General features: G+C 31.7%; 1 protein-coding gene across 1 annotated transcript; it reads left to right on the top strand.

The window, feature by feature from the left end:
* The first annotated feature begins 382 nt into the window (after window positions 1-382).
* Window positions 383-26,383, top strand: LOC137398243 (malignant fibrous histiocytoma-amplified sequence 1 homolog). Its single transcript, XM_068084350.1, has 11 exons — window positions 383-445; window positions 1,373-1,445; window positions 3,940-4,141; window positions 6,419-6,568; window positions 8,720-8,860; window positions 10,332-10,472; window positions 11,526-11,666; window positions 13,087-13,227; window positions 20,809-20,928; window positions 24,194-26,196; window positions 26,295-26,383. Exons 1-11 carry the CDS (start codon window positions 383-385, stop codon window positions 26,381-26,383), a joined length of 3,264 nt encoding a protein of 1,087 aa, XP_067940451.1.
* The last annotated feature ends 28 nt before the right edge of the window (window positions 26,384-26,411 follow it).

The following is a 26,411-nucleotide window of genomic DNA, read 5'->3' as shown; positions in this document are numbered from 1 at the left end:
TTTCTAACAAACATAGTCTGCATATATCTGAGGTGTTTTCATATTCTTTCGCTTGCTTTACTGCATTCCATTTGATAGTATACCCTGTGTTGCTCCTTTTCAGCTTCTAAATATAATGGCTGAACGTTATTGCGTGTATTTTTTTGTCGTTGTTAAATGATGCCTTATGATTGGTGAATCTAGCCTTGAAAATGGTTTCACCCAGCCCAATATATGTTTGCCTGTTATGCTGGTAATCGGTAACTACTGCCTGGTTTTATAACCAAAAACCTAATATACCAGGCAGTAGTTACAGATGACCAGCAAAACAGCGAAACATATAATGGGCTGTCTGAAACCCCTTTCAAGGCTAGATTCACTAATCATAAGGCATCATTCAACAATGACAAAAACACGCAACAACGCTCAGCAATTATATTTGGGAGCTGAAAAAGGACAAGACAAGGTATACCATAAAATGGAATGCAGTAAAGCAAGCGAAAGCATATGACAACACCTCAGATAAATGCAGACTATGTTTGTTAGAAAAATATTATATAATAATGCATCCAGATAAGGCCAGTCTAAATAAAAGACAAGAACTCAATTCTACATGTCGCCATGGTAGAAAATTCTTATTATCTAGTAATATAACCTAGCCATATACCTAACAACATGGCTTTCATATAAATATGTTTTAATCCTATAGTGGGGTTGTTCAAGGTACATCTAACTTGCTTGTCACTAGTAAATGAGTTTTATCTGAGAATTGTACATTTTACTATGTATATGAAACTAATAGTAATAAAGCTTTTTTAGTCAACTCGCACTTCGCTATATATATATATATATATATATATATATATATATATATATATATATATATATATATATATATATATATATATATATATATATATACAATATACAATATATATATATATTGTATGTATATATATACTGTATATATGTATAATTGATGTATATGCATACTATATATACAAATACACATATATACATGTATATATATAATATGCTGCATATATATGTATAATTATCTATATATGTATATACAGTATACATATGCATATTTGTATATACACAATTGGCCATATATATACATACATGTGTATATATACAAATTATATATTTTTATATGTAATAAATATACCATTATTAAATATTAAATGCAATATTTCTTATATATTCATATTCACATTTTTATATTTTTTTTCTCATATCTACATATTTATATTATAGTACAGTATTTTGATTGTAACTTTAGATTAGTTTAATAATACAACACATTACTATTATTTGTGCTGTTTGCATGCACAGGTAATATTCCATCAAATCCTATTATCAATTTTATTAATATCTTTACTTTACTCAGAATGTCATTGATGAGGCAGTGACTAAAATGGCAGACAGCTTTGATGGAATTCAGTTTCATAATCAACAAGAAGGTAGGTCAGAAGATACCAATCCGGACAAACGTTAGTAAATTTCCAGATATGTCTGAAAGCATGTAAAAAAAATCGTAATTCTCAATTAAATTTATAATTCTTACTGAAACTCATCTGTTCAGGAGTAACGAGGTTTTAGGGATTAAAATGTTGTGAGCCTGTATTGAGAGTATACAAACAGCAACAATTTACAGAGATAGTTTTTTCAAAATCACATTAGGTCAATGTCGCTCTTGAGACTACCCTAAAATCTTTATTTAAATGCAACAGTGCTCTATTTTGAACCCTTTTTTAGTGTGGTCGTTTATTAGAAGTGGTACTCAAACAAAGGGTGCCGTTGTATTTTTTAAATACCTTGCCAGAATAATTAAAAAATAATGTTTCACGGGCAAATCTAATGTTGCCTACATAATATACTCTTCTGATAGCAAAGCTACTTTAAGCCATTGGGTGGAAGAAACTTGTTAACTTACATCCAACTTGTTTTGGATATCTAAACAATATAAATTGCTTGTAATTAGCCTATGATGCTCTTATAGCCTACGTTGCCATTTGCTAGAGCTTTACACCTTTTGATTCATTTTAATTCTAAATATAGGCTTTTATTCCATAACTAAATTTAATAAGATTGCATACGAGCTCATCGCAGTCTTTAATATTTTTGTTACAGTTTGCAGCTATAACTCCCTTTTTATGACTAAGAGAAAATGAGTTATGCGCATTGATTCATTGTGAGCCCAGTTCACATTACTGCAATAATACAATCAAATGAAGTGTTCTTAATGTGCAAATTTAAATTTCTATAGTAATAATAATCTATTAAATTCTACCAATGTACCTTTAAGAACATGTGACATAAAAAACCATATTTACATTCAGAAACGAAAGTTAAAATTTTAGAATCAAAGTTAACATTCTTAAACAAAAATATTAGTGTCGTTAGCTCAGCCAGTTGCATTCTGATTGTTCTTGTTCCTGTATACATACATTATTGCTTCTGTTTAGAACTATTGTTTATTCCTTTAGCCGTGCAATAACCTACACATTGTTTTCTGGCTTTAAGTTTTATTCTATGCAGCTGAGCTAGTCAATATTAGCGGTCAAATAACTTTTAGTATTGCAAAGCATTTACGCTATGCACTGTAGAATTATACATGTACATGTATACACTTATTGTGTGAATAAACAGAAACTGTGTATAATCAAAATGGTCTCATAATTTTGGCTTTAAAATGCGCAGTAGTCTAGGTTCCATCATTAATTTGCAAACAAATTCACATACATCAAATTATATAGACCGAGTTAAAAATCACTACCATTAGTCCGATACAGTTACTAATCATTTCTATGCTGTTCCATTCAGAACTTTAATAAAAAAATACAGTAAAGTTCTGTGATAAATACAAATTTGGATATAAACAAAAATAAATAACAAACTAATTGTTATTGATGTAGTCAAGTCATTAGCAGTGTTGTTTTGTGGATAATTTTTGCTGAAAACTTGCTATTATGAGTTCGTAAAAATGAAAAATGTCCACAGACATCAGTCAAATAGAGGCGGTGTTCACATAAAAATGACATTCACTTAAAGGGTGCCACTTTATCTTGCAACTTCTTTTTTTATAGTAGTGCTAAGATAGAGATGGAGTTAAATGAATGTAGCATTCAAATACAGGTTTTACAATATCCGATGTTTTGGCCTTGTTCTCTATTGGTCTGAATGTGAACAAGGCTATAGAAATACCTGTTATTCATAGGATAATTTTATTTACACTAATATGCCTGTTAGTCTCAAGGACTTTAAGAGATCATAATGAGTAATCAGTATACAGAGAATTATCCCTTCAAATAGTGCTGAGGTGGTGTAGTGGTAGGAAAGCTGCTTTTAAATCCTAGCGCTTGATTTTCATGCAAATGAACATTTTTTCCTAATGCTCAAGTGTTGCTTTTGACATCCAGAAATACTCACACTGCTTTTATTATAGTAAAAATTAAATTTTACAATAAATTTACAATTACCAACTTCTTGTATTATAGACAATATTTTAGTTTATTACTTGTAACAAAACTTGAAAAGCAAAATGCTCCTCTACCCAAGATCTCATGTAAACCTTTTGTTAAATTAAAACAGATTTATGGATCACACTAGTTCTGCCAATTTTGCTATAATGAACATCATTTCATCTCTTTTAGCCGTTCAACCAAAAAAACGGCAATTTGAATTTTACATTTTTTAAGTAAATATGAAAACTTGCTTAGTTTCAAAATATGAATCATTAATTTTTATCTCATTCTTTGTCAGTCTGTTACTCTTTTCCTTAACCAACTTGAACATTTTAAAATACTTAAAAAGCTCTATTTTGAAATTAGCTTCAGAAAAATTTACCTGAATTTCACTTTGCAATGTAGAAAAGTTGATATATATAGCAATGAGATTGTAGAGGTTATTATAGTGCAAGTGTTTTATTTATTACTTTTCCTCTCTTTTTTACAGGTTATCATATTAATTACACAGTTTCTGAAAAGCCTGAGTGGCATGAAGGATGGTTTACCATTACAGAACTCATTGATAAGATTGGTACTGACTCCATAGTTGGATTGGAATGTCACAACTACATTCCACCTCTTCAAGACATTGCTCAAAATCTGAAAGTTTTGATTGTTAGAGACTTATATGACCAATCAGGACTGAGAGAGTAAGTGACTCTCAGCCTTCAGGGTAGCTCATAGAGATTTAAAACAACCAAGGAGGTTCTGGAAATTTTGCATAAATGACCAACAACACATTAAACATCGCATATAGATTTATAAAGAAATTTATTCAGAAAATTACTAGGATTAATGATCAAATGCTTCAGAGTATCCTTCATTAAATTCACAGGTTGTGAATTTAATTTAGTTCTCCATCATATGAAATTGATCACCTAATATTAATTTATCCTCAATTTATTAATGGGTGTATTTGCTTATTAAAGAACAAAATCATCACATAGCATTAATCAGGTATTCTAATAAATAAGAAATTGCTCTTGAATATTTTTATTTTTTTTAATTATCTGCTGACTTTGTAGTAAATATCCTGACATACAATGAAAAATTTAGAAAAAATATTTGTATAAACATAAATATTTTTCAAATCTGTTTATGCAAGCAAAAAATACAGCAATTGGGGTCAATTGTTTTTTTCTCACAATCCAACTTTGTTTATTACGTCTAATGTAATGTCGTAATTGTTAGTGTCATAAACTCCGTGTTACTTCTCACTAAATCAGTTTTACTAACTGTGTGAAATTAACTATTTGTTGTAAATATATTGACATACAATGAAAAAAATAGAAAAATATTTGCACTAACATGATTTTTTTCAACATTTGATTGGAAATTTTTAAACAGTGCATAGGTCATTAATAAAAAATTTTCAATTATTTCATGTTTTCTGCAATTTTTTTCCTATTAGGATCTCAGTTTAAGCTTAGGTCGAAATCATAGAGAAAACTTGTTTATGCAAGAAAAAAACACAGCAATGGGTGTCTATAGTTCTTTCTTCACAATCCCATTTTGTTTATTACATCTAATGGAATGTCTTAGCTGTTAGTGTCATAAGCTCCACATTACTTCTCACTAAATCAGTTTTGCTGTTTAGCAGTAATTATAGAAAACTGTGTTTGGTTCAAATGTTCATGAATTTGGAATCACAGTAAGTTGAATAGATAATACAAAGTTCAAAGTTGTTGTCAGCTCTTCATGATGGTCTGATAAAATGAAGTAAGCTCGCCCATCAATTTTGATAAAATTTGTATTTTTTGTCATAATCATCACAAAATGGTTTGGCTAGGTGTCAATGATGATGAAAGAGTAAGTTGCTATGTATTACCAATACACAGCAATTATTTATAAAGACCTAATGGTGATCGATTGGTGCTAAATGTCAAGAGGTTAAAACAAAAGATATCTTTGATTCAAACCTTAACCTCTGGCAACAGCTACATACATGGTCAAACAGACACTGTTTTTAAAACATATAGTGAACATTATTTTGGCTTTTTGTTAATTTTTGGCATAAAAACTACTTTTTATTATATTAGTTTCACGGAGTATACATTTCTGTGTAAAAATAAACCAATATAAAATAACAATGAGGGTGTGTGCTTCAACTAATATGTTGTAAATTTACCATAATCACAAACCATTGACCGAGGGAAATTGATAAGGAATAATGAAGAAACTGTCGATACAAACCAATTATACTACTATTAATGTATAATTATTAGATTAAAAAGTTGAGAAAGATTTTCTATTTTTTGAAAGACCACATAAATAAATTTGGGAAGATCTTAGAACTTCGACCTTTGAAATCATGATTTTGGCTCACTGCAGTTTTGCAATCAATCATCTACTATTTTTAATCTTCATGGCTTATTTTAAAATTTATCAAACAATTCAAAAACTGCAAGCTTTCACTCTTGGTTTTAACTATATTTATAATATTGCCTTGATTGTAACATGATTCAAGAATACTTGCATTTGAACTTATAACTGCCATGTTTTACACCAAGTTTTCTTTAATGGCAGATCACAGTTATTTCTGATAGACCATAAGTAGTGTACAGTTTATATTATTATTTGTAAAAAGATTAGACTTTTGCTAGCTGACCCATACTTGCGAGACAGCCATTATGATAGATCACAGGTTCATAATTTACATTACAATTTCTGTAAAAGTATGAGATGGATGATAACCATAAAAGAAAGAGGTTTAAACCTTAAGGAAAGGCCAATAAACCTTTTTCTAAAAAACAACAAGACATAAAAATATGTTTTAAGATACTTTTAACGTTTTGAAGTCATTTCGCATGCATACATATATTTGTGAGAGTGGAGCAAAATTTATTGCTATGTTCTGTCTTTAACAATCAGCATGCCAAACTGTTTCCTGGAAGGTTTCATATTTATTACTTTTTGTCCTTATGTAGGATTTACAGCTTCTCAGAGCTGACTCAACTAGAAGAGCTCGACCTTTCTGAAAATGACTGTTCTGGTGGTCTACCAGATGACTTCCCAGGTCTTGGTAAATTAAAAAAGTTGATGCTTCAGAAATGCAAGCTAACATCTCTACCTGAAAAGTTAGTAACGTCTAAAAACTGCTAATGCTTCCAGTTCTTATTTACCATTGAAAAAGAGTTGTAATGAGTGTTCATTATATTGTGCTAACTGTACTTTAGTGATTTGTGACTAATATGTTTCTATTGCTAAAATTTTGTTGCTGTTTTATGAATCAACGAACTTGCACTTGTTAGAAGTGTATAGAATATATAGTTCACCCAGAGTTATCGCAAATAAATTTAGCTTGATGTTACAATTTCTTGATAGAAACTTAACGATAACTTGCAACTATAGTCAAACGGCGTGCAAAACCATAGCAACTGCTGAAATAAAATTTTCTCTGATGGCTGGTCACAGTCCGCAATGACCATTATAAAAAATGAGTCAATTAGAAACTTTATGGTTTGTTATAATTTAAGACCTCTATTACTAATCCAAGGTAGATTATTTTGTTTTCAGTTTAATTCATTTATAAGGAATTCACACATTTTACTCATAGATTTTTTTCTATCAATTGTCTATTTTGCACTGTTGTCATGATATGTTCTTAAACTTGTCCAACAAATTAAGCACTGCGACTTTACTATTTGCTATATTGTACTCATAACAATTCCTTATCATTACCTGGATTCAGGCGTATTTACATTTTGTCTTCGTCTTTACTATTGCGATGTTCCTCTATATTTGCAGAAAACATTTATTACTGAAATACTAATGATTATGTGTCAATATTATTATTTCTTTAAAAAGAGTCGCCTGGTGCTAACTACAAAGTACATTCTTATAAAAATTTAAAAACTGTGGTCATATGCATTGAAATATTTAAAGCGTTTTTAACTTTTTTTACATATTAATATATATACTTGTTTGGTTGAAGCACAACTTACTGCTACTTTCTGGATCCACCAATCGTCATGCTAAAATGCACCCATGAGGATTCGATAGCTTTTAGTTTTTGCCTTTATTTATGATTTACAGCTTATCAAAGTTGACTCGACTAGAAGAGCTTGACCTTTCTAGAAATATATTTTTTCGTGGACTACCAGATGTGTTTGGTGATCTTTTTAACTTGAATAAGCTGAACCTTTGTGGATGCTGGCTAACTTATTTACCAAAAAGGTGAGTAACATTTACAGACTGATAATGCTTCGAGCTATCGTTATATCAACACTAAAATAATTGGAGTGAGTGTTAATTATACTATGCTTACTGGGATTTACTGCTTTAATACAAACATGTTTCTGCTGCTAGGGTTTAAAGGTCTTATTTATTTGATCCCTTCGTCAGGGCTGTTTTGTGTATTACCAATGTGCAGCTTGTAAAAAGGGTTTGTGAATATTTTTCACTGAGAATTATCAATAAAAATTCAGCTTGATAATATAAGTTTCTGATAAAAACTACTATAACTAGCAACTTAAGTCAAGCGATGTGCAAAATCACAGCATTTGCTAAAACAAAATTTTTGCTGATGTCTGGTCACGGTCGGCGATGACAATTATCTACATGGAATAGATTAGAAAATTCGTGCTATGTTATAATTTAAGAGCTCTGTTACTAATCAAAAGTGGATTATGTTGTTTTTTGATTAATTCATTTATATGGAATTTAATATATTTTATTTATTAATTTTTGCTATCAGCCATCTATTTTGCACTAATCTCACGGTATGTTTTTAAGTTTGTCAAACAATTTAAGCGCCGTGACCTTCACTATTGGCTATATTGTATTCATAGCAACTCCTTATCACTAACTGGATTCAGGTGTGTTTGCCTTTTGTCTTCTTTTTTACTACCGCGGTGTTTTATACAATGTTTTTTACGCTTGCAGAAGACTGCTTATTACTGAAAGACTAAAGGCTATATGTTAATATTATTATTACTTTGAAAAGAGTTGTCTGGTGCTAACTACTAACACTATTCTTATAAAATTACAAACTGTGATAATATGCATTGAGATAATTAAAATGTTATAAGTTTATTTTCACATTCATATATAAGCTTAAAACTTTAAAGCATTTTAAACTTTCTTTCACAAACATATATACTTGTTTGATTCAAGCACAACTTACTGCTACTTTTTGGATCTAACAATTACCATGCCAAACCGCTCCACGGAGGCATAGCAATATGATTCAATATTTCTTAATTTTTGCCCTTATTTATGATTTACAGCTTCTCGAAGTTGACTCAACTAGAAGAGCTTGGCCTTTCTACAAATTTTTTTTCTGGCGGTCTACCAGATGTGTTTGGTGGTCTTGCTAACTTAAAAACGCTCAGCCTTCATGAATGCTGGCTAGAATTTCTACCAGATACGTGAGTAACCTCTACAGACTGATAATGCTTTCAGCTTTCATTTTATCAGCAGTAAAATAAGTTTTAGACAGAGTTCATCACATTACGCTTACCGAATTTTGCAGTTTTTGATGAAAATGCCTCGGCTGCCAACTTTTCAAAGTCCTAATTGATGGAAACTTTTGTAATGTCTGTTTTGTGAATCACTGAACTTGCACTTGTAAGAAGTGTATACAAATATATATCACTCAGAATTCAGAGCTCGATGTTACGAGTGTTTGATGAAAACTCTAATATATCTAGCAACTATTGTCGAATCGTGCTCAAAATTACAGTGGTTACTGAAACAAAATTATCTTTGATGCCTGGTTGCTCTCTGCAACAAAATAAAGAATATAACTTTAAAGAACGAATCGATTAGAAACTTTATGCTTTGTTATAATTTAAGACTTCCATTAATAATTCAACGTATTGGTAAATTAAAAAAGTTGATGCTTCAGAAATGCAAGCTAACATCTCTACCTGAAAAGTTAGTAACGTCTAAAAACTGGTAATGTTTCCAGTTCTTATTTTGTCATTGAAAAAGAGTTGTAATGAGTGTTAATTATATTGTGTTAACTGTTCTTTACTGATTTGTGACTAATATGTTTCTATTGTCAAATTTGTGTTGCTGTTTTGTGAATCAACAAACTTGCCCTTGTTAGAAGTGTATAGAATATATAGTTCACCCAGAGTTATCGCAAATAAATTTAGCTTGATGTTACAATTTCTTGATAAAAACTTAACAATAACTTGCAACTATAGTCAAACGGCGTGCAAAACCATAGCAACTGCTGAAATAAAATTTTCTCTGATGCCTGGTCACAGTCCGCAATGACCATTATAAAAAACGATTCAATTAGAAACTTTATGGTTTGTTATAATTTAAGACCTCTATTACTAATCCAAAGTAGATTATTTTGTTTTCAGTTTAATTCATTTATAAGGAATTCACACATTTTACTCATAGATTTTTTTCTATCAATTGTCTATTTTGCACTGTTGTCATGATATGTTCTTAAACTTGCCCAACAAATCAAGCACTGCGACTTTACTATTTGTTATATTGTACCCATAACAATTCCTTATCAGTACCTGGATTCAGGCGTATTTACATTTTGTCTTCGTCTTTACTATTGTGATGTTCCTCTATATTTGCAGAAAACATTTATTACTGAAATACTAATGATTATGTGTCAATATTATTATTTCTTTAAAAAGAGTCGCCTGGTGCTAACTACAAAGTACATTCTTATAAAAATTTAAAAACTGCGGTCATATGCATTGAAATATTTAAAGCGTTTTTAACTTTTTTTACATGCATATACATGTATATACTTGTTTGATTGAAGCACAACTTACTGCTACTTTCTGGATCCAACAATCACCATGCCCAAATGTCCCCAGGAAGATTCAATAGCTTTTAGTTTTTGTCCTTATTTATGATTTACAGCTTATCAAAGTTGACTCGACTAGAAGAGCTTGACCTTTCTGGAAATTCCTTTTCTGGTGGACTACCAGATGTGTTTGGTGATCTTGGTAACTTAAAAATGCTGAACCTTAATGCATGCAAGCTAACATCTCTACCAGAAAGGTGAGTAACATTTACATACTGATAATGCTTCGAGCTCTCTTTATATCAACACTAAAAGAGTTGTAGTGAGTGTTAGTTATACTATTCTTACTGGGATTTACTGCTTTAATACAAACATGTTTCTGCTGCTAGGGTTTAAAGGTATTATTTATTGGATTCCTTTGTCAGGGCTGTTTTGTGTATTACCAATGTGCAGCTTGTAAAAAGGGTTTGTAAATATATTTCACTCAGAATTATCAGTAAAAATTCAGCTTGATAATACAAGTTTCCGATAAAAACTACTATAACTAGCAACTTAAGTCAAGCGATGTGCAAAATCACAGCATTTACTAAAACAATTTTTACTGATGCCTGGTCACGGTCGGCAATGACAATTATCTACGCGGAATAAATTAGAAAATTCATGTTATGTTATAATTTAAGAGCTCTGTAACGAATCCGAAGTAGATTATGTTGTTTTTGTTTAATTCATTTATATGGAGTTAAATATATTTTATTTATTAATTGTTGCTATCAGCCATCTATTTTGCACTAATCTCACGGTATGTTTTTAAGTTGGTCAAACAATTTAAGCGCCGTGACCTTCACTATTGGCTATATTGTATTCATAGCAACTCCTTATCAGTAACTGGAATCAGCTGTGTTTGCCTTTTGTCTTCTTTTTTACTATGCGGTGTTTTATACGATGTTCTTTTTACGCTTGCAGAAAACTGCTTATTACTGAAAGACTAAAGGCTATATGTTAATATTATTATTATCTTGAAAAGAGTTGTCTGGTGCTAACTACTAAAAATATTCTTATAAAAATTACAAACTGTGATAATATGCATTGAGATAATTAAAATGTTTTAAGTTTTCTTTTTCACATACATATATAAACTTAAAACTTTAAAGCATTTTAAACTTTCTTTCACATAAATATATACTTGTTTGATTCAAGCACAATTTACTGCTACTTTTTGGATCTAACAATTACCATGCCAAACCGCTCCACGGAGGCATAGCAATATGATTCAATATTTCTAAACTTTTGTCCTTATATATGATTTACAGCTTCTCAAAGTTGACCCGACTAGAAGTGCGTGATCTTCATTGGAATAACTTTTCTAGTGGACTACCAGATGTGTTTGGTTATCTTGGTAACTTAAAAAAGCTTAACCTTGATAGATGCGAGCTAACATCTCTACCAGAAACGTGAGTAACATTTACAGACCGTTAATGCTTCCAGCTATCATTCTATTAATGGTAAAAAAGAGTTGTCGTCAGAGTGCTTTACATTACGCTTACCGACTTTTGCTGCTTTTTTATGAAAATTTCTCAGCTCCTCACTTTTCAAGGTCGTAATTGATGGAAATCTTTGTAAGGGCTGTTTTGTGAATCACTAAACTTGTGCTTGTATAAAGAGTATAAAAATATATTTCACTCAGAGTTCAGAGCTCGATGTTACGATTGTTTAATAGAAACTCTACTATATCTAGCAACTTTATTCCTATCGTGTGCAAAATCACAGTGGTTACTGAAACAAAATTATCTCAGATGCCTCGTCGCTCTCTGCAACAACCACTTCAAAGAACAAATATATTAGAAACTTTACGGTTTGTTATAACTTAAGACTTCCAATAATAATTCAAAGTAGAATTTTTTTGTCAGTTCAATTTTTTTATTTGGATTTCTCATATTTCACCCATTTACTTTTTTTATCGACCATCATTTTTGCACCGTTTTTTTGGTATGTCTTTAAATTTCTCAAAAAAGTCAAGCACTGCGACATTCAATATTTGTTATATTGTATTTACAACAATTCCTTATCAGTAAATGGATTTAGGTGAATTTGCATTTAGTATTCATATTTACTACTGCGATGTTTTATACGATGTTCTCAACAACTGCAGAAGAGATTTATTATTGAATGGCTAAAGGTTATACGCTAATATTATTGTTTCTTTGAAAATACTCATCTGGTCCTAACTACCAATAAACCTTTTTCTAAAATTTACAAACTGTGATAATATGCATTGAGTTACTTTTAATGTTTTGGATTTATCTTTACATATATTTATATATATATATATATTTATATATATATATATATATATATATATATATATATATATATATATATATATATATATATATATATATATATATATATATATACTTGTTTGAGCAAAAAAACAACTCATTGCTGCTATCTGGATCTAACGCCAATCATCACGCCAAACTGATCTCAGGACACTTCAATATTTTTTAGTTTTTGTCCTTATTGATGATTCACAGCTTCTCAAAGTTGACTGAATTAAAAAAGCTTAATCTTTTTGGAGAAATGTTTTTGTTGGAGTACCAGAAGTGTTGGTGGTTTTATGTTAATATAATTATTCCTCTGAAAAGGGTCATCCGGTGCTAAATACTAATAACCTTCTTATAAAAATTACAAACTGTGATAATATGCATTGAAATACTTTAGATTTATTTTTGCATGTACTTGCTTACATATTTATACTTGTTGGAGTGAACCACCACTTATTGTTACTTTCTGGATTTGATAATCACCATGACAAACTGCTCCCAGGAAAATTCGATAGCTTCTAGTTTTGCCGTTATTTATGATTTACAGCTTCTCAAAGTTGACTCGACTAGAAGAGCTTGAACTTTCTGAAAATAGCTTTTCTAGCGGACTACCAGATGTGTTTGGTGATCTTGGTAACTTAAAAATGCTGATCCTTGAGAGTTGCGAGCTACCATCTCTACCAGAAAGGTGAGTAACATTTACAGACTGTTAATGCTTCTAGCTATCATTCTATAAATTGTTAAAAAGATTTGTCGTCAGAGTGCTTTACATTACGCTTACCGACTTTTGCTGCTTTTTTATGAAATTGTTTCGGATGCCAACTTTTCAAGGTCGTAATTGATGGAATCCTTTGTAAGGGCTGTTTTGTGAATTACTGAAATTGTGCTTGTAAGAAGTGTATACAAATATATTTCACTAATAGTTCAGAGCTCAGTGATACGAGTGTTTAAAAGAAATTCTTCTATGTCTAGCAACTACAGTCAAATTGTGTGCAAAAACACAGTGGTTACTGAAACCAAATTATCTTTGATGCCTGGTCGCCCTTTGCAACAACAACTTTAAAGAACGAATCGATTAGAAACTTTTCGGTTTGTTATAATTTAAGACTTCCATTAATAATTCAAGGTAGGTTTTTTTTGTCAGTTTAATCTTTTTATTTGGAATTTACATTTTTCACCCATTGATTTTTTCTATCAACCATCTTTATTGCACTGTTTTTGTGGTATGTTATTAAATTTGTCAAACAAGTCAAGCGCTGCGACATTCACTATTTGTTATATTGTATTTACAACAATTCCTTATCAGTAATTGGATTTAGGTGAATTTGCATTTTGTATTCATATTTACTACTGCAATGTTTTATAAATTGTTCTTTACAATTGCAGAAGATATTTGTTATTGAATGGCTAAATGTTATGTGTTAATATTATTATTTCTTTGAAAATACTCATATGGTCCTAACTCCCAATTAACCTTTTTGTAAAAATTACAATTTGTGATAATATGTATTGAGATACTCAACATTTTTTGAATTTGTCTTTTTATATATAGACTTGTTTGAGCAAAGAACAAATCGTCTCTACTATTGGGATCAAACAATCATCACACCAAACTGCTCCCAGGACGGTTCAATATTTCCTAGTTTTTGTCCTTATTGGTGATTCACAGCTTCTCAAATTTGACTCGAAGAAAAGAGCTTAATCTTTTTAGAGAATATTTTGAGTATTAGATGTGTTGGTGGTTTTATGTTAATGTAATAGTTCCTCTGAAAAGGGTCATCGGATCCAACAATCATCACGTCAAACTGTTCCCAGGAGGATTCAATGTTTCTTAGTTTTGTCCTTTTATATGATTCACAGCTTCTCAAAGTTGACTCAACTAGAAGAGCTTGGCTTTTCTGGAAATAACTTTTCTCGTGGACTACCAGATGTGTTTGGTGATCTTGGTAGTTTAAGAAAGCTGAATCTTTGCAGTTGCAAGCTAATTTTTCTCAAAGTTGACTCGATTAAAAAAGCTTAATCTTTCTGGAGATAATTTTTTTTGCTTGAGTACCAGATGTGTTGGTGGTTTTATGTTAATATAATTATTCCTCTGAAATATAGTTGTCGTCAGAGTGCTTTACATTATGCTTACCGACTTTTGCGTTTTTTTTTATGAAAATGTCTCGGCTCTCCACTTTTCAAGGTCTTAATTGATGGAAACCTTTGTAAGGGCTGTTTTGCGAATCACTAAACTTGCGCTTGGAAGAAGTGTATAAAAACATATTTCACTCAGAGTTCTGAGCTCAATGTTACGAGTGTTTAATATAAACTCTACTATATCTAGCAACTTTAGTCAAATCGTGTGCAAAATCACAGTGGTTACTGAAACAAAATTATATTTGATGCTTGGTCGCTCTCTGCAACAATAACTTTAAAGAATGAATCAATTAAAAATTTTACAGTTTGTTATAATTTAAGACCTTAACTAATAATCCAAAGTAGATCATTTTTTTGTCAGTTTAATTTATTTATATGGACTTCACTTACTTTACTCATCGATTTTTTTTCCATCAATCATCTATTTTGCACTGTTTTCATGGTATGTTTTTAAATTTGTCAAACAAATCAAGCATTGCGACCTTCCTTATTTGCTATACTGTATTCATAACATTTCCTTTTCAGTAAATTAATTTAGTTGAATTTGCATTTTGTCTTTGTCTTCACTACTGCGATGTTTAATACAATTTTCTCTAATTTGCAGAAGAGATTTATTATTGAATGGCTAAAGGTTATATGTTAATATTACTATTTCTTTGAAAATACTCATCTGGTGCTAAATTCTAATACACCTTTTTGTAAAAATTGAAAACTATGAGAATATGCATTAAGATACTTATAACATTTCAAATCTATCTTTACATACATTTATATACTTGTTTGAGTGAATCATAATTTAATGCTACTTTTAGGATCCAGCAATTGATGTACCATGTCAAACTGCTTTCATTGGGGTTCAACATTTTTAGTTTTTTGTCCCTATTTGCGATTTATAGCTTTTCAAAGTTGACTCGAATAAAAGAGCTTAAACTCTCTGGCAATAACCTTTTTGGAGGACTACCAGATTTGTTTGGTGGTTTTGGTACCAAACTGTTTCCTGGAATGTTCCATAGTTCTAAGTTTTTGTCCTCATTTATGATTTACAGCTTCTCAAAGCTGACCCGAATAGGATAGCTTGAGTAAAATGAGTAGTAGTCAGTTTTCACAATATTATGCTTACTGAGTTTCACTGCTTTGTTAAAACATGTTTCTGCGGCTAAATTCTCAAGTTCTTTTTTAAAGGAAACTTTGTTAGCTCTGTTTCGTGATTTTACCAAAATCCAGCCAGAAAGAGGGGTATAAAAATATATTTATTCCGAAATCATCGCAAAGTGATGGGGCTTGATTTTACAAGAGCCACATAAAAAGTTTGAATGTTACTAGCGGCTATAATAAGTTCGAATACAAAACCACAGAAGCTGTTGAAAAAATATATCTGATCACTATAGACCAGGGGTGTCAAACTCAATTGTAAAAGGGGGCAACATTTAAAACATACTTTAGGTCGTAGGCCAAACAGGATAAACATTTAATTAACACAAGAAAACTAAATGTTTTTACATAAATACGAATAAAAACCGACAGGAATATTATTCTGAAACAAACTTAAACCGTAAAGGCTGACTTGCAACAAAAATTATATTACAGTTATTTGGCATCTTAAGATTTACCTTGTCTTACTCTGCTGTGTTGTAGGTGCAAAAATGTGGAAATGTGATTACAAGCTCTTAAAAGGTCAAAAATGAACAGTTAAAAAGTGGTTGTAGGTTGGAATCCCATATTTTGACAATATGTTCAACTCTAAAGGGTTATTGTTTTGACACGTATAATGTTATCACGGGAAATCAAATGCCAATTAAAGGCTCCATAGAAAACATCTCGTAGCACTAGTTTACGACAAACATTTCAGGCTCAACCAAAAAGCCTGTATCAAGTATAGATGCTCACTACTTAAAAGTTTTAATTCCGCTCGATCTAATCATCTAGTCGTAATCTGATCATGTGACCCATATTTCCCGCTATATGGTGCGAACAACTTCTGCAGCATTTGTCGACTATCACATGTAACCAACAAGCTCCTCATGTTTATCAGAGGATGATATGCATCCCTTTGAGCTAAGGTTAAAAAATAAAACTGGTTTATATTCTAGGGTTTAAGATATCTGTGCTCAAGGTAACAGCGTTACAATGATAATGGAATATACGTGTAAGGACACTAAACATGTTTTCATTGAATACATGAAGTATATTTGTGAAAATATTTGGACGAATGAGGTTGCCTTAACACGTAAACAGAAACACATTGCGTTAGACTGCGTCACATTTGAGCCGTTTTGAGAGAGATAGCCGTTTTCAAGATAGCTGCGATCAGCTGTTCGTTTTTGAGCTTTTAAGAGCTTGTAATCACATTTCCCCATATTTTGAACCTACAACACAACAGAGTAAGACATGGTGAATCTTTTGATCCTGAGTAACTGTAATTTGAATTTTGTTGCAAGTCAACATTTAAACTTCTTCTATTTATTTTTTATTTTTCATAAAGAGATCTTGTTCAAAAAATTCAAATTTCTTTGCTCCTATGTTAATGTATATAAAAAATAAACTTACATATCTTAAAAATATCTCCTATCAAAATTATACAAGTTAGAAATATGAACACACTAAAAAACATGGAAATATGCATAAAATGTGTGCTGTTCAGCAATAACAATTTAAATCATTCAATTTTATTTGCTCTTATGACTATGATCTGATTATATGATCTGACCGAAACAACAAATTTATTCACATTCTGTGTAATGTTCTGTGGAGTGGAGATTCTCATATTAGACCGCAGCGCTCATCAGGCTAACTGCTATAGACATTTTAATCAATAACAACCCTCCATGTATGCATGAATGCAATCAATTGTAAGCATCAAAATCTACATAAATATATTGTTTATGGTCCATGGTAAGCGAAACTTTTTCTTTATTCAATGTATGATATAAAACTCAGGACACTACATATTTCTGTGAGGGACATTGAAAGAACAAGAGCTATCACCTCTTTATTGCAATAGCTCTTGTTCTGTCAATGTGTCCATGGCAGAAATATTTTACAACTGATTCTGTATCTATTTCAACAGCTTTATATACATGTATGTATAATATTAGAAGAATATTTAGACAGTCTGCCACATGGTGCTCCTCATCAACGTTTTGATTCGCTTCAATGCAGAAAAGGATCAGTCACTGGATTAGTGGCAGGCGAAACTAATACTAGATTAGTGAGCCTCTCAACCTCGTTGCTAGTTGCGATGGACTAGCTATAGTTAGTTGCTATTTGTTGGAAATTCCAAGTGAATGCGCTTAGACTGCAATTCTTAGTAGTTGGCCGCCGAAAATCATTAAAAAGTTGGGGCGGCTCAGCCGCCCAGCCGCGTCAGGGAATATGGGCCTATCAGCGCTTCTTTTCAATGGGCCATGGATAGCAATAATGTAAAATTATTTTGCGGGCCAGATAAGATTACAAGGCGAGCCGGATGTGACCAGCAAGCCGTGAGTTTGACACATGTGCTATAGACGATTACTATGTAAAAATAGAAAAATTTGTTGGGTCATGGTTTGCTGGAACCCAAAATAGATTGCTAACAAACGTGTTTCATTGAGGAAAAAAATTTATTTTTTTGTGAAATTAGATTATTGTTTGAAAAAAAATTACCGATATAAAATCAGTGAGACAAAAAAATTGCTAACTTTTCCCGAAACAACATCGAAGATGTAAGTGATGATGCAATAGTTGAATTGTCAAACATAAATCTAATGGAGTTTTGTGATGAAAAGTTTTTGCATTTCTACTAAGAAAGAAAAGTGACTCAATGTTATGCAGATGCTCTAAAGTGTTAGTAAGAAACTTAAAATTGTCTGATGAATTCAGACTTTATGAGAAACCAAAAATGTAAACAATAAATAGTGAAATGCAAACATATATAAGATCTTGGTCGCTAGCATCATCTACCCATTACTTCTTACTAGACCAGTTTAACTAACTGTGTGACCTTAAGTTTAGAGTGAAAGTGTTTGTTTTATGTTCACATGTGTTTTGTACTGCAATACGTAAAAGAGGTAAAGCCAAAGTTAATTTTTGTCTGCTCTAACAGTTTCTGACAAATTAAGTTAGGTCATAGGTCTCTAGTTGTCAGTTTACTCTATATCTTTTTAACCCTATGTTATACATGCTCATAAAATTTGCTAAAACCTTTTAACATTATGTTAATTGTATTGTAAATACTGTTTTGCAGCCCTATTTTTATGTGAAATTTTAATAAAATCATATTTATTTATACTGTAGGTGCAGTTAGTTTCATTGATTTTGTATTTACTCAATCTAACAGTTTTTTCTCACACCACTTATCTAAGACTGAACGCTTGCTATTAATAGAACATTTAGTCAAAGAACTAAGTTGTATATTTTGGGGACATTATTTTACGGAGCTGTTGACTATGGCGTATACTATGCAGCACACTATTAAACCCCGAAATTTTCTTATAAAACATGTTTTCCTATTAAGTTTTATAGGATTGTCATTCAGTTATATGTTATATTATTTCTCTAGTTTTAAAAATTGTATATTTCGGGGACTTGTTATTTATTTATTATATTGGCATTTTATTAAAAATAGCGTTTAATTAAATATGTGTGTTGTATTTTTCAAACCTTTGCTTACAGTGGTGTTTAAATAGAGGTGGTGTTCAAATAAAGGGAATGCTCAAATAGAAGTTTTGAAGTACTTGAAACATGGTGGTAGCAAAAATTTATTTTTAAGAACTGCGAAGGTATTTGACAATGATTTATTCACCACAAAAAAATAATGTTCACAAATGCATCTCTTCATTAAAAATTTAATGACATTCGTTACATTGTGTAACTATTATGAGCAGAATTTTTACAATTCATTAATGTGCCTAAATAACAACCCAATTATAAAATATTCAGTTAGCTCTTTTGCTACCGTGTGCCAAATTATCTGGAATCGTGATAATAAAAATACAGAGTATCAGCCCATGAATAGGCTTTCACTTTTTCATTACGAAGCCTACGCATTAGCTAGATTAATCAAATTTGGTCTCCCATAAATCTCCCATTTGTTGTCAGTCAGGTTCTACCAATAGAAAGTCATTTTGCTAAAAAATTCCATTGTACTTATTTATCAAAATGGGAAAATCAGGTCGCTGCCATCATGGCAAAAATTAATTTGCCACATTCGTTCAATGCAAAGGAAGCGCCAGAAAGTTTCGAGAGTAAGACTCACTAAACTATTTTATACTTTCTAGTAGAAGGTTTTGTCCTAAGTAAAATGTGTTTTAAAGTAAAACATTCTCTGCGTTGATTTTTGAGATATTGCATAAAAACCAGCGGTATATCAAATTTTCGAAAATCAGTTTAAATTAATTTTGTGGAATAGCGAATTTAGCTCAGTAGTGAAAGATTTAATACAATGGTAAACTACTGTATAAGATATTTTTTTGTTATTTTTGGCAAAAATTTATATTAAATATTAGCATTATTTCTCAATTAAATCCACTCCCATGCCTATAATTAAAATCAGTAATAATATTTTCAGATATCAATAGCTAGTCTGACCAACAAGAACTTACAGGGTACGCAGTAACCTTTGTTTATATAACATTAAATGTAGGTATGGATGGTAGACACTTCTCCATCATTTGTTATGTTTGTGATAATAACTTGGTGACTAAAAAGTATCATGAAAAACTCAGCTGAGTTTTTGCAAAGATTTTTTGTTCCTAATCAACATCGCTTTAGAAAAATTTTCACAATAGTGAGCTGTCAATAACCGCTTCAGGTTTTCACAGAAAGTTTTTAGTTTTTTTACACTCAGAGTATCTAAAGAAAATAACGGTAACATTAGTGAGCTATATAACTCCAGTTTCTGCATGTAAAACCATGAGAAAGCAGTCATGTTTATGTGTGTGTGTGCTTTGTTAAAACAAATGGAACAGCGAGAAAATATGAAAGCCATTGATATTGTTTGAAGCAGAAAGTTTAATTTTGGTAAACGAACTGATATAAATCTAGTTGGTGTAGAATGCAGTTTATTGCTACTTTTGCATTCAACAATAAACGGGCTCCACTGTTTTGGTAGTTTTTAGATGTCTTAGTGTTTGCCCTTATTTTTGCATTGTAGCCTTTCAGAGCTTACTAAACTAGAATATCTTGACCTCTCCAACGGGGAGTATTCAACAATGGGTCTATCAGATAATTGGGAGTTTCCCGAGGAGCCTAGACTAGTTTATCAAACTGTATGGTGAGTGACATCTATAGACTGATAATGCAGCTAGCTGTCCTCATATTAGTGGTTAAATGTTTCTAAAGATTGTTGTTAAATTTATAATACTTACTGACCTTTACTTATTTGTTACAAACATGTTTCTGCTGATAGTTCTAAGTTCTCATCTGTCAACACTTTTTAATTTCATTTTTGTGGGTGAGAAAAGTCGAACTTTAAAAAATTGTGTGAGTAGTTTATTTTAGTTAGAACGAAAACATAAGAATCTCACCTTCTGCTTTGAATACTATACATAGAAGATTTAGCTATACCTAGCAACTAGTCAGTTGCTGTAAAAAACTACAGCAGCGGCTGTCGTTGGTGTTTGGTGTTTGTTCACTACCATTGTTTTGTTTGTTAACTATTTCGCTACCATGCGAATCACTATTGGCATATGCGATAGTATAAGTACAGACCACCAGCAAATGAATTGGCTAATAAATTGGGTTTCACTTTTGTTTCATTATAAAGCCGACGCACTAGCTAGACCATTCAAATTTAGTTTTCAATGAAACAACCTTGTTGTCTTTCAGTTCAAGTAAATTAAAAGCTTTTGTTAGGCAGTTCCATTTTTACTTATTTTTCAAAAAAAAAGTTTAGATCGTTACCATCAGGGCAAAAAGAAATTCACCACATTCATAGTGAATGCAAATGAAGAGCCACAAATTTTGCGAGAATAAGATTCACTAAACTATTCTGTACTTCACTTGTATATAACAAGGATATATTACTGTAAGTTGAATTTTACACTGAAACAATATCTGCATTAAATTTTGAAATATTGCATAAATACCAGCGGTATATCAAATTTTCGAAAATCAGGTTAAATCAATTTGGTGGAATAGCAAATTTAATCAGTTGTGCAAGTTATTAAAATGTAAAGATATTGTGCTTGATTTTGTTTATTATAATTGCTAAGATAATTGTAAGATTTCATCTGCCATCACCTTTTAAGGACTTTTTGTTGGGTAGAAAAATCCAATCTGTAGAAAGAGTACATACAGTCTATTTTAATAAAAACAGGCAGACAATAATGTAGTCTGGTGTTTTATATATCCTATAGAAAAATTAGTTTTAACTAGCAAATAACGTTAGTTGGTGTACTAAACCACAGCGGTGACTGAAACGAAATCGTCACTAATAAATGTAGATGATGATTCTTTACAAAAGCAAAAATCTGTTGCGACCTAGACATGGTTTGGCTGGTACCGAGAACATGTTTGCTAATAGGTTAGTTTTATTCAACAAAGAAACTTCACTTTTTCAAAAAGCTGTTGCTCCTATTTGAAAGAACTTTACTGAAAGCTCATCGATTCTGTCAATTTGTTGTTAATTTGTTCAAAAGACCGCCGAGCAGTTAAAAAAGCATCATAAAAAATTTAAGCTGAGTTTTGCAAATTTTAGTTTTCTTCAACAACATTTTAGAAGCACTGTTGTAATATTTAATTGGCATTAACTACGGCTGGTTCTAACAGAGAGTGAGTTAGTTTTGTTCTAGTCAAATAATAAAAAATTATCAGGAATATCAGCGAGTTATGAGACTCCAGTTTTGCAATTTAAATTGGGAGAAAATATTCATGTTTGTTTGCGTGGTTTTTTGGAACAAATAAAATAGCTAACAAATAGCAAATGCATTGATATTTTTTGAAGATAAACTGATAAAAACTTAGTTCATAAATATTTTTCTGAAACGTGATAGCATTGATTGGTTGTAATAATTGTTCATTTTATAATGTTTACTGACATTTACTGGTTTGTTACCATCATGTTCCTGCTGCTAATTTAGGTTTTTATCTGTAATCAGCTTTAAGTGCTGTTTTGTGAATTAGTCAAATCAAGCTAGTAGTAAGTTTACGAAAATATATTTCACTCCAAATTATTAAGTAGAAATTTATCCATAACTAACAGCTAAAATCTCAAAAACCGCAGCGGTTACGGAAACTAAATCGTCAACAATCACTATATAGATGGTGATTCTAAACGTAACAAACAAACCATTGTGACACGGTTTCGCTGGTGTACACAGCAAATAATTTGCTAATGAACTTGATTCATTCAACAAGGACCCTCATTGTTTTTTCTAATAACTGTAGGTTTCATTTGATTATTCATTCAATTCATCCGATTGGTCACCTATTCAAATGCTGTTCAAACGCACAAGATTGTGTAATAGCCGAATTGTCATCCGTAAATCTACTTGCAGATTCTTATGGAAAAAAGTTGCATTTCATCTTAAGGTTCATATCATAATATCATAGTTTATATTATATATAATATGAATATTATAATTATATATAATATCATATATATATATAATGAAATATATTATGTACACTATTTATATATCATGATATATATTATATTATTATAATAATGTCATAATTTTCTACAGTTATACTAGAACATTGGAATGAAGAACATTGGGATGAAAAGCTTAATCTTTTGGATGAAATCCGACTTTGTGAAAAGTTTAACCATAAAAAATTAACTTTAATCACGTCTAAGATATTAAGGGTTAGTGTCATAAGCTACTCACTACATCCAATTAAACCAGTTGGACTACTCTGTGAGATATAATATGGAGAAACTGTGCTCATTTGAAATACTCATGCATGCAGTATGGTAATAATTTGCATTGGTCAACTAAAAGACCATGTGGTTTTTAGCTCTGTAACATATTTTGACAAATTAAGTACCATTGAACGTTTTGATTTGTAAATACAGTCAAACATGGATAACTCAAACTTCACGGGACCGAGCGAACTTTCTGTTTGATAATTAGTGGGCCGCTAGTGAGAGTCCTGCTAATTAGTATATATCAATAGCAACAACCTTGTTTTAATGGAGACCCAATCTAATTGTCATATCTGAAGCAAAGGCTGAGTAATTATAAATAAACAAACACACTGTCTAAAAGCTGATGCATCGGCTTCCGGCTGCAATGAGAACGTAGCCCGAGCCGATACATTAGCTTGCGGTAGAGAAAGAGTTGAGCAATATCTCTCTAAAGGAATTACTGCATAAATTTGGTATTAATTGCTGTTGATCAAAATAAACCTTAGTTTCTTTGTATTGAAAAGACAAGGATGATATAAAAATCTCATCAGATACAATTGAATTACTATACTTCAAATTACACTTATAACATTGAATCATTTCTGTTTGATGAACGAGCTACAACTTTCTACAGTCAGATTGAGGTAAAGAATGCTCATCATTTTCATATATTTTTGCCTGATTGCAGGCTGCATCTTCAGAATCAGTCAGAACAGTCAAACTGCAATGACAACAAGCTATCAGAAATTCCATCTTGTGTATTCAAAATGAAGAACTTGCGTACACTGGACATCCGTAACAACCAAAACCTGACAACGATAGATGAGAAGATTTTGAATCTCAAACATCTCATCGGCCTTAAATGCATTGGCTGCTTCAGTCTAGTTTCTCCTTCTTATGGTGTTTGTCAGCAAGGTATAACAGCAATTAAATCATATTTTGAAGACCTTACATCAGAACAACAAGTTGAATTGACGATTGTTCCAGTTTCGGTAGTTGGCCATTCAATGTCGGGGAAAACAAGCCTCATTAGATCTCTGCAATCAAAAAGCCGTGTACTCACAAACCGGTTTGAGACCACCATGCTAGATGAAACAACCAGAGTATTTCAAATAGAAGGAGTACAGCTAGACCATTCATATGCCAAGATGATTGATCACGGGGGTCACGAAGTCTATCATATTACTTATCGGTACATTCTTAAGGAACGCAACATTCCGTTGATCGTGGTTAACTTGAATGCATTTAAATCTCTGGCCAAAGAAAAAGGAAAAGAAGCAGCAACTGAAGAACTCTGCTGGCAGTGGTTGGCTCACATTTATCTTGCATGTCCATTGTTAGTAGAGTCTCCACTTTTAGTTCTCACTCACTCTGATAAAGTTTCAGATTCGGAGCTACAGACTTACAAAGATTGTCTGTTCAATCATTCTAAGCAACTTCGAGATAAGATGCTGGATGCTGAGCAACTGCCGAGTAGAGCGAAAAAACAGGTTCTCCATAAAATCAAGTTTTTATCCAACAAGGGAGCTGAGGTGTTTAATGAACAGAACACATTTGTGTTTGGCAAAGAGTCACATCAAATAGAAGATCTCAGAAAAGCTCTTGATTTTCGTTGCATGAAGTACAAGGTTTCTTTACCACAGAAATGGAATCGTATGTGCACCTTTATTGAAAAGAGTTTGACAAAACCTGTAGTCACTGTTTCAGATGTCCTGGCTAGCTTTCCTGGAGATAGGTCGTTGCATATTTTGAGTTACATGCATAACATAGGTGATATTCTTTGGCTTCAGTCAGTAGAGTCTTTAAAAGGTTACATATTCCGTGACATCACAGCGATGACTAAAATGATTTCAATTCTCTTTCATCATCAGTCAGACCGTCTTTGGAAAGAAAGAGCACAGAACTTTCGTGAATTTGATTTTAAAAGAAAATCCATCAGTTTTGCTTTATATAAACAGTTTGTTAAAAACTTCACCCGGAATGGGATCCTTGATGAGGCACTATTGCACCATCTTCTTAAACTTGAAGCAGACTTTCAACCTGACATCGCCATTGAGTTGTTGAAAAGTTTTTGGATTGTACAAGGTCCCATAGTGTTGAACGCTCAAAAGCAAAAATATGGTTACGCAATACCTTATTTTGCACCAAAAAGCATCGAAAAGCTTCGAGGAGAAGAGACAAGGTTTCAGCTTCAGTTACACATACAGTTGAGAGGACTTCCACTCCCCAACTATGGGTTCCAACTAATGACAGTTGCTGTGCTGAACATGCTTTCAAATGACATAAACACACAGAAGATTGCTAAAAATGGTGCTGTGATTTATCATGATGAGTTGCAACTGAATTTGGTACATGATGTCCGTGGTCAGAAAGTTACTCTGCAAGCTGGTTCTGATGAACCTCATTTTGGAGATATCTGGAAACAGCTTGAAAACGCAACTAATAGCATATTGAAGCTGCTTTCAACTGCTTGGATCGCAAGTGAACCATATATTCACATTTTCTGTGGTCATTGCCTATTTTTGAAAGATCCGAACCCAGAAGATTTTGTTGATCCAGATTGGTTCTGTCCAGAAGGTAAAGCACTCGCAGTAAAACGATATTCGGGAGTCGAGAAGCTGACTTGTTATAAGTATGCGGAGCAAACTGGAAGTGAAAGGCCGACTGTGCCATCAGCCCTTATGAGACCTTGTAAGTTATAATGTCATCAAATGCAATTTACTGAAGTGGTTTATTCTCTACTAAAAGATTTGTTGTGCCTCATTAATGATTTATTGATCTATATGTAGGTCATCAGCTTGATGAAGAGAAGAAGCGTACCATACGAGACTATCTAGACACTCTCTCTGTTGCACCCACAGGTACACATGGCTTTTAAAAAAGTTTTTGCCATAATATTCTAACAT

Source organism: Watersipora subatra, chromosome 6 (assembly GCF_963576615.1).
Source record: "Watersipora subatra chromosome 6, tzWatSuba1.1, whole genome shotgun sequence".
In the NCBI taxonomy this organism is placed as follows: Eukaryota; Metazoa; Bryozoa; class Gymnolaemata; order Cheilostomatida; family Watersiporidae; genus Watersipora; species Watersipora subatra.
This window is presented reverse-complemented; position numbering and strand designations above follow the sequence as displayed.